General features: G+C 40.8%; 1 protein-coding gene across 1 annotated transcript in view; it reads left to right on the top strand.

The window, feature by feature from the left end:
• The first annotated feature begins 70 nt into the window (after positions 1 to 70).
• gsk3ab (glycogen synthase kinase 3 alpha b) overlaps positions 71 to 10,054 on the top strand; it is a 31,163-nt gene continuing 21,179 nt past the window's right edge. Inside the window, exons 1-4 of the mRNA XM_034102081.1 lie at positions 71 to 165; positions 271 to 456; positions 8,300 to 8,487; positions 8,947 to 9,030. Coding sequence (XP_033957972.1) covers positions 282 to 456; positions 8,300 to 8,487; positions 8,947 to 9,030 — 447 coding nt within the window. The 5' untranslated portion in view covers positions 71 to 165; positions 271 to 281. The remainder of the gene's footprint in view (positions 166 to 270; positions 457 to 8,299; positions 8,488 to 8,946; positions 9,031 to 10,054) is intronic.

Raw genomic sequence — 10,054 nt, 5'->3', positions numbered from 1 at the left:
GTCCTAAACTCGAATGTACACTAGTGTGGACTCTCAGACCCAATGACTCATTCCCCCAGAAACCCTTGCGCGCTTTACGTAGTTGTGCGTCAACTCCCCAGTCCCCCCACCATCACCGTTCTACAGAAGAAGAAAGGGGGAGACGGGCAACCTATACAGAACGCTGTAAGTGTAGTTTATATTCATACCGAATATTAAAATACACATATATATAGCTTAAGTTTGTGCCGGTCTGGCCACGAATAACGTCCAACCTTGCCTCGGCTTTAGTTCATACAAATATGAGCGGCAGCGGGCGGCCCAGGACCAGCTCCTTCGCTGAGCCTCCCGGAGCTCCCGGGTCCGCTGCAGCCGGTGCCGGATCAGCAGCAGCCGGTGGGAGCTCGACAGGAAAGACTGGGGCTTCAACAGCCAGTGGAACCAGCTCGACGAGCTTCGGGAATCTGAAACTGCCTAGTGAGTATTATTTTTTACATTTGTATACCCCAAGAGCAATAAACATATTATTACAAAGACCCAGGTTGAGGGTTATTTTTAGATAAATGTGCCGGAGTGTACTTAGTGTCGATCATTGTCGCGAAGCTAACCCTTAGCCAGCAAGCAGTTAGCTCGTTAGCTAACTTAAGCTAGCTGCTAACGTTAGCTGTGTTTTTCATTAACGAACCATTGCGATCAAGGGCTTTTATCGCATAGCTAACATGATCGTTAGCTGCTGATGGCAAGCGTGGAACTAAAACATCCATATTTTGAAGGTAAAACATGTTATGTAAATGTTTTCGGCAACGTTGCCTAACCCTTATTTTTGCATTGAAACCCAAGAATAGAGTTGGTCAAATGTATTCGTCATTAATATCAGATGTGGAAGCTAGTTAGCCTGCTAACATTTGCGAATAGTAGGTTTAAATGATCCAGTCTAACTTTTTAGGCGTCGTCCTCGGCCCAGTCTCATATTGAACAGAGTTTTTTTTGCCAGACTAGGGTAGCGATACCTAACGTCGTGTGGTAGCCTGCAGGAGTGGACATTTAAATCAGTGGAAATATACCAAAGAGTTCCAGATTATAATGTATAAGCATATGGCAACCATATCTAACCTAACCTAACTTAATGTCACAACTCATCTTGATGCCTACACTGGTGCATAATGAAAGAATCAATGCACAGATTTAAACAGCTGGTACAGTACTTATGTCCATACTAGGCCATCTTTCAGCAAGAAAGTGAGAATTCTAGTTTAATGTTGTGGAAACAGTTTGGTAAACCTTGTTTTGCCTCTTTACCTTTTCAACTGAGTTGGCATCCTTTAAAGATGAAGTTCTAAATTGTAGTACATTTCTGTACACCTTAGATGAAGCTATTATTCTCTTAAGTAGCCTGTCCGATGGTTAATATGCTCACCATTGTGAGGCCCCTACTAGAAACCATGCCCTGCCAACAGCAAAGTCCCTCCAGTTGTTTTACTGATGTGATGACAGGAACATGCAGAATGCTCAGGGGTCATGTAGCAGTGAGCTGAAGATAAGCAGGGTTGGACAGAGTGTTTCCAAAGAACATACATGGAAAGACTAAAGAAAATATCATGTTTTTGTTTAAATAGGGGGGGGGGCAGAAATACAGTTATTTGGCCCCAGACAAGTAATTCTAAGAACAGTTGAAATAACAAAGACAATGAATGAAAGTCAAAGTTGTCTTAAGCTGCTGTGTAGTGAGGCTTAGCTTGTAGGTTAGTACATGCAGTCCATCAGCAGATCTCCATCAGGTGATTCGCTCTATTCACACAGGGTTTCTATTTAAAAATGGTTTCCCTTCCTGGAAGATGTAAAGGTCCCTGACAAATGAGAGACATTCTAGTGAAATATTATCTGTGTCTATTAAGCTTGAAAAAAATCATATGCCGGTAAAATAAAGATTGTGGTTGGGGCATTCATATTTATTACCATATTAATTTGCTTATTGCCTACATTTTATTTAAAATAAATAAAGTCCAGTAAGACCCGTGCATAAACAGGGACATAACATTTAATTATGTTCTGACAACTTCAAAATGAAATAATTTCCATTCCCTATCATCCTTTTTATAGATAAAAAAACAAATTGCCTCGAATAATAACTCTTTAAAAGCAAACAGAGTTTAACTGTAACCCATAACTGACTCATAAGGGGTTGGGTGGCTCATTTGACTTCTTATAAGACCTCTGCATGAAGGAACCTCGCTGTAATGTATTAGCTCTCCTCTGGTGTGGTGATGCGTAAGGCTGATGCACTCACATGTTAACATGGTTGCCACAATAAAAAGTAAAAGGTTCTACGACCCAGTTTGGCCCACTCTGCATATATTTTTGCTCAAATTCCCGATGAAGGCTGTTGACAAATTCAAGCGTCCATTACCAAGCATCGCTGTCATCTCAGCAAGAGGGACAAACACATCGCTGGCACCTTCTTGGGTTACCTGATTACCAAAACCCTAATTCACATGCATTGCTTTTTATTTTATGCTCTCTTTTTCCTAGTTTTAGTTTTCACTCTCCAAAATCTTTTTTACTCGATTGCCTGGGCCCAGCAGAAGTTCAATAAAAGTTCTCTTTTAGACGAAATCAACACTAACTGGCTAGCTCTGAAAATATCTCTTCCCTTTTGCCCTTTGGCCAGACTAAAGTGTCTATTTTTGCACACAAAACTAAGGCATCTTCTGTAAGAGATGCACCCGAAAACCCCGGGCTCTACATTTGACTGTGCATGGGGAAAAACCGAGCTTGAGGCAGTTTGCCTGCTCGGACATGGTTAGATATTGTGCAGCAGCAGCAATGTTAATAAGGTCACTTTCTGCAACCTCTGCTCTCAGTGATTGTGCCAATACTGCGATTCACACAAGACAGATGTCACTATTAACCTCTATTTATTCTTGTCCGATGACTTGGCAGCATGTTAAAGTGATTTAATCAATGACTTTGGTGCAGCAGTGAAGGAATAACCTTTCTTCATTAACGGGTAGCGTTAACAAGCAACAATTAAATCACTCTGAGAACAGAAACAAAACATGATGTCAATGGTGTCTTTGCTGATATTGACAAACATTTAATGTCATCATTTAAAGCAAGAGGTGACAGAGATCAGCTAAGCCTGATCAGAGATACATTATTTAGCAAATCAAAGCTTTTAGGTTGCTAACGGTCAATGTAAAGTGACAAATAATCTGTTATTAGCGAGCATATATGCATGAGATTCATCATCTTATATCAAGAAACTCTTGCTTAGTTAAGTCAAAGTTTTGTGACAGTGAAGCTGGACTAACTCGCATTCAATTCAAATTCTCCATCAATGTCATTATCACTATTATATTAAGGTGCCTGAGCAGTCATGTCAATCCGCTGCCTCATTTGACCTCACTTTAAAAAGGATCCATGCAGGGTGGTATATAGATTTAATATGTAGGAAAAAGAGAGTACATTATCAGCACCTGATATCTGTCAAGGCCAAGTGCTAATCCGGTTGAGTTGAGGTATTGAAGGGAACAAGTAGGATCGGTGCATTGCAAGAGCGTCTGTTTGGGGGCTAAATGTGGACGTCAACTGCTTAACTTTATGCTCCTGATCAACAGATGTAGTTATTTGTATTTCATGTGATCATGTTTGATGTATGGTCAGTTAACGCATCTTATATTGCGGAGGAGGGGAAACCTTTAGGCGTATGGATTAAGGCTCCAATAGCTAGAGTGTTTTATCCAAGCCACACCCAGAGTAAATCCCTCATCAGACGAGGTGTCCACTAATGACAAAGTACTTGTTGCAATTTATCATGCAATTGCGGATAATTTCATCAAGTTAAAAGTGTGCCTGTGTTTTACACTTCCAAAGGTGCTCCAAGCTAATTGCTTGTTAGTGTGGGTGTGGTTTCGTCACTCTGCTCATCCCATTTCTCTTACTCATCAGGCGTGTGCTGACGTATGAGAAACCAAAGCGATTCACCGACAGCTGGGCAAAGTGCTCATCTTAGCATTCATTATTCAAGGCACTATCATGCCACAGCTGCTCCGTATCAATGTGCTCCCCTCTGACTTAACTTGTTTAAAAAAGAGTGTGAAAGTGATGCTAAAAGGAAAAACAGAGGAACGTTGTTTTGAGGATACAGGAATTTGCAGGAACCACAAAGTGAGATGAATATTTTGCGCTGCCCTGGGGGGGGGGGGATGTAGGCCAATCATGTGGATAAGCTATCGGCCGTTTACTAACAACCTTGAAACATTTCAGGCTAGAAAATTGCAAAAATACCAAAGTACACAGTTGTCTTTTGTCCACACAAGTCAACTGGTTAGCTTATTTTGCTTTTATGATTTATATATTTTTTTATACAGACAGAAATAACAGTCGATGAAGCCAAAACACTGACTCGTTTTTTTTGCCAATTCACGGGAGAGCCCAAAATGCTTCATTGTCTGACTCCATTTTGAGACTCTGAGACCTACTAGAGATCAGGAGGGGTCCTGTTGAGACAGGCGAAGTGAGCAAGCTCAGGAAATAGGAGCACTTCTGGGTGTGCTACTGTCCACATCATCTTTATCACAGGATCTGACAAGCCTTTTGGCAATGGGCCTCTTCTCTGCTGTTCTTCCCCTTCTAGTGTCTTCGCTCCTGGTGCCGATTTGTCAAATCAGTGTTGACCCGACTCAGGCGCAACAAACACTGAGCAGCAACTTGACCCCAACGAGAGCTGTCAGTTACAGTCGGATCTTAAACATCTCACTTTGCCTGATTTGCACATGGACAAATACTCTGTCATAAGGATATCTGTACCTGTGTTTTACCTCCTTAAGAAACACTTATAGCTACGGCTGGGCGATGTGTTATTATATTGATACCTTGATGCGAGACTAGATAACGTCTAGATAAAATATTGTAATGGCGTAGGTGGTGTCTTTTTTACTGGTTTTATACGTTTTAATTACATGAAATTGCAATGCTCCGCGGGTGCTGTACACTAGCTGCCCACTGCTCCTAGTACTAGACTCCTGGTACTAAGATGGGTTAAATGCAGAGAACAAATGGTGCTGTGTGCTCTGCATGCGTGACCATTAAAGAGGGTTTCATCCCTCCCAATATAAAGCGATGTCATTTTCTGAATTTATGAGATTGTTATAGCTTTTATTTGCCTTTACCCACTTAGTCAATGAATACACATTCCTGATGACCAATGGTCAACATTCTCATTGTGTAAATATTTGGTGAAAGAAACCCTACAAAGGTATTTGATAAGAACATATAATCTGTATATCAAACATAAGCCTAACCCTATCCTATCCACCCTAATCTTACTATTTTATGATGTATCCAGTGTTTCCCACAGAATTGTATTCTATTTGTGGGGGCACCGCACAAAAAAGAAAAGCCAAAGGCCCCTTAACCTATTCGGGTGGTCCACGCATCCACCCCCCCTCAAATAAGATAATACATGCGAGTTCATGGCTACTGTAGACAACGTTCTTGTTGCCCTGTGTTGCGAGTGAAACACACCGGAGTTGAGGATCTGTGGAGTTTATTCTCCCAAAAATATAATTTACAATTTAGGCATTTAGCAGACATCTTATTCCAAAGCGACTTACAATGACCTGAGGGACATTCTCCCTGGAGTAACCGAGGGCTAAGTGCCTTACTCAAGGGCAAGTGGTGTTCCAGGCAGGATTTGAACTCGCAACCTTCCGATCATCAGCCCACCTCACTATCCATTAGACCACCACCAAAAAACAAAACAATTTCCCTTCGATTCTATTGGTTCTAACGGTCAGGAAGAGATGTCACATGTCAACATCGAACAAGGGGGGCCAGAGATAAGGAAAATCCACCCAAATGGCCCCAGAAGAGGTTGTGTTTGCTAAATATGTCTAAAAATGTCATATCACTTGTTTTGCATCAATCTTGATACAGGGTACTTATTATATGTTGTACTTTGGATTCCTAAAGCTTTTAGTCTACTAACCCATCATCCAAGAGTAGTTTCACTATAAGTACAACATATTTTTTGGACGGACACTATAATTTACAGTTTTTTTACTATGTTCAATCTGAGTTTTCTTTAAAATAAAAAACATCTATATTGATTCTGGCTTTTCTACATCCAACTCACAGGTTTATCATTACTTTGAGAAAAAAGATTATTACTGTAACTCTTTTAGAAGGGAAGATATGGTCATTTGTTCTGGGAATGTCATTTTCGAGCCTGAAAACCAGGCTTGGGGCTTAACAGGTTAAGAGGTTAACTGTTGTATGGGTACAGGGTATATGAATATGATTGCAATGTGGACGTTGAGAATGCAGAGGTTTTGAGCTGAAACTCTAATTGACGCAGAGACACAGATTAAACCTGCAATCCCTGCTAGTAGTGCTGTGCGATTATGGCAAAAATCATAATCACGATTATTTGGGTCAATAATTGATATCACAATTATTTTGACGATTATTCATTGACCATTTATTGAACTTTAAAACAAATAATATTTTACCAATAAACAAGATCAACAAATATGTTGGAGCGCACTTCCAAAACCATACTAAACATATATTATTAATATGATGAATAAAAATAAATTAGACCAAAAGAAATTAAATCAAATATGATGCAGTGCACTGTCACAACCTACTGAAAACTCCTTAACATATAGCCAACATGTTGGTAAAACATATTCAACATATTCCACTCAGTTAAACGTTGAAGGCTGGCCAACCGTCATGGTCCAGAAGTAACAGGAAATAAATGTTGAACTACAATTTAAGACCAAATAAAAATGTTTAGGCCACCATGGCAAATGCTGGTAGGGCTGCTCATGTCATCTCTTAAAGACGTTTTGCAAGAAACACCAGCCTGTTGACATGGTCTGGTTTCAGAGATGAGCGCAGGCAGGTGACAAGCCACCTGGACTGAAGACCCTCAGCCACGCCCCGACACATGGGGTGACGCCGGCCAATCACAAAGCTTTGATGCGTTCAAGTGCATTATTCTGGCACAGGAAGATTATGTTACAGGACATTAACCATAAAACAGATTATTGTTGTTCTATTTTTAGACACATCTCGCGATCGACTGGTTGGGCACCCCTCGGCTAGACCATAGGTCTGTTGTGGTAGCAAAGTAGTCAGCTGAAGCCACATCTCTCTCAGCTTCCCCACGGCATTTGTCATATAGTGCAGGCTGCGCAGACCTGCTGAAATAATACCGAGACGGCATCGCGTAACGCTTGTCCAACATGTTGACAAGTTGCTTGAAGCCCTGGTTGCTAACAGTGCTAACTGGGCACATATCTTTAGCGATGTGAAATGTAATGGCAAAGTACTTGCAAATAGTGGAAATAGTTGTACCCTTCTTTTTAACGAGTTGCTGCTCTTGTTCTGACATCTTAGCTCGCGCTGAACACTCACAACACATGTCACTCCCACGTGGCCGAGTGGGCTTTTAGGGAGGGGCGAAAGCGCACCCAGCAAAATAATCGTATTTTGTCAATTATGCTGTTTTCATAATCGTCGCAAGCCATAATCGTAATCGCGATTAAAATACGATTAATTGCACAGCCCTACCTGATAGTCACCTGGCCCTTTCCAAGCCGACCTAGAACCAAGAGTGTATCTGCCGGGCGTCGTCCAGTCAGCTCCCAGAGGAGAGCCAGGCCCAGTGAGCGGTGTCTCTGCTCAGCAAGAGGTGTGCTGCATTTATAACACAAGACAAAACGAGAGCACCACAGCGAAACGTTATGTTGCAATAGTCATTTCATTCAGATTCTTTTTTTGGTGATAATCATTAGAAGCCAATACAGTAATTGACAATAAAATGAGATGCATTGCACAACCATAGGTTCTGTCGAGCTGCACCATATGTGCTTCTCCTGTTTATAAAGAGGTTGGAGCTGGTTTCACTCAGTGGGGCAGCGGGACATTGTTGTGTGAAGAATCAGCAGCTCATTACCAGCAGCCAGTGTGTGTCTGGGGAGCCACCAGATTGGTCACAACCATTTGGAGACGTAGGGAGGGCTTGTTGACGTTAAATCTCTCTCTCAGGGAAACTGGATTAAAGCCGAACTGTAGAGGGTCATTTCACTTGGCTTCTCACGCGTCTAAACTTCTGTTCATCAAAGAAAATATTGGGATTTTTATTACAAAAATATCCATACTTTTCACATTATCAGAATCAGAAACAGGTTTATTACCAGGTAGGTTCAGACGTACGTAAAACAAACATTTAAAAACACAGAACTATTTTACATATTTAACTTGGGTGTCATTTAGGCTTTTTCTAACGAGGTGTGTTTTCTGCCCACAGGAGACAGTGGCAAGGTGACGACGGTGGTAGCCACACCCGGCCAGGGCCCCGACCGCCCACAGGAAGTCTCTTATACAGACATTAAGGTTATAGGGAATGGCTCCTTTGGGGTGGTCTACCAGGCTCGCCTCATCGACAGCCAGGAGATGGTGGCCATTAAGAAAGTTCTCCAAGACAAGAGGTTCAAGGTATGTTTAGAGAAGCTTACACTCACCAAATCATTACTGTTAGGGGGTGCTTCATGGAGTTTTTGAAAAAGAATGTTGGTAATGATCAATAAAACTAAAGGGCGGGGCAACGGGAATACGATTATAAAGTGTAGTAGCTCACGTCAGATTTATTGACGATTTCTGTACTTTGTGATCCCTGTATCATCTGGATACTGACCTGTGTTTATGTACATGCTTAATCATTTGATTGTACACTGTATCTGCCACCTAGACTGACCGTTTAATGTATGTGTAATGTTCGTTATATTTGAAAACTTCAATACAAATATTGTTAAAAAAATAAGATCATTACTGTTAAAGTTGCACCTACAAAGAAGTGGTAATGGATGTGTTGTAGACGCAAATCAGTTTGATTAATACATCCTGACTGATGGACCTTGTTTGTAATGAGTCCTCTTTTTCCTTTCTTCATTACAGAATAGGGAGCTGCAAATTATGAGGAAATTGGACCACTGCAACATTGTGAGGCTACGTTACTTCTTCTACTCCAGTGGAGAGAAGGTGTGTACGCACTGACGTGACGTTTTAATGCAGCATGAATCAGGTTTCGAGACGAAGCACTCTCCCTCCACACCCAGCATGCATCAGTGATGACTCATAGACACGTTTCAGACAAGTTGATCCTGGTCTTATTGTACATTGAGTTCCACTCTCTTTACTTAACGGTTTGCAGGTTCAAGTTCTTTTGATGAATTGTTGGCTTATAATTGTGGTTTTCCTAAATGTATCTAAGAAAAAACACAAGCTGTATCAGCCAACTTGTGACTTGTGATCCGTACCCTGTGAACTTAACACTACACAAACTGTATTACATTAATGAGCTGTAATATCCTATTCAGTCATTATTTACACTCTGTTGTAATATTTATTATTGCAGGCTAACTGTGTTTACACTGATAAGAATATACTTTAATTTAAAAAGCTTAAAAGTTTAGTTTCAAAAATGTAATTGATTAGAAATGGTGTATATTTTGCAACAAATTAGCTGCTTCATCTGTAATTGTTAATTGTTTGCAGCAAATATTTACTTAAAGGGGACCTATCATGCAAAATGCACTTTGTGATGTCTTTTATAAACATGTGTCCCCGGTGTGTCGGGGAACTCACGCAGCGTCAGAAAATAAAACCCTCTCTCTTTTCCTCCGTACCCAAATCTCTAAAAACGGGGAACAACGGAGCTGATCCAGATTTGCGTCCGATATGATGTAATATCGTTTCATCACCACAGTATTTAGTTTAGACAGTAGCTGCCGGGTCCCACATGAGCTCAGCCCCCTGCTTTTTTATTTTTTTTTAAAGCTTTATACCCAAATCAGCACTTTTGAAACAGGAAGTGAAACAGAGGGATATGAGGCATGGCTAGAATGGGTGATCTGTTTGGTATTTTGAGCAAAACACTTCATAGACATGTGTTTTATATATTTGTATATATCTGAGACCTACACTATTGCCTAAAAATAGCATGATAGGTGACCTTTAAGAAAATAAGTCCAAAGTATGAGATAAATATTTCATTATGTCCTTT

This window comes from Pseudochaenichthys georgianus, chromosome 16, assembly GCF_902827115.2.
Source record: "Pseudochaenichthys georgianus chromosome 16, fPseGeo1.2, whole genome shotgun sequence".
In the NCBI taxonomy this organism is placed as follows: Eukaryota; Metazoa; Chordata; class Actinopteri; order Perciformes; family Channichthyidae; genus Pseudochaenichthys; species Pseudochaenichthys georgianus.
The sequence above is the reverse complement of the archived record's forward strand: the minus strand, read 5'-3'. Positions and strand labels throughout refer to the sequence as shown.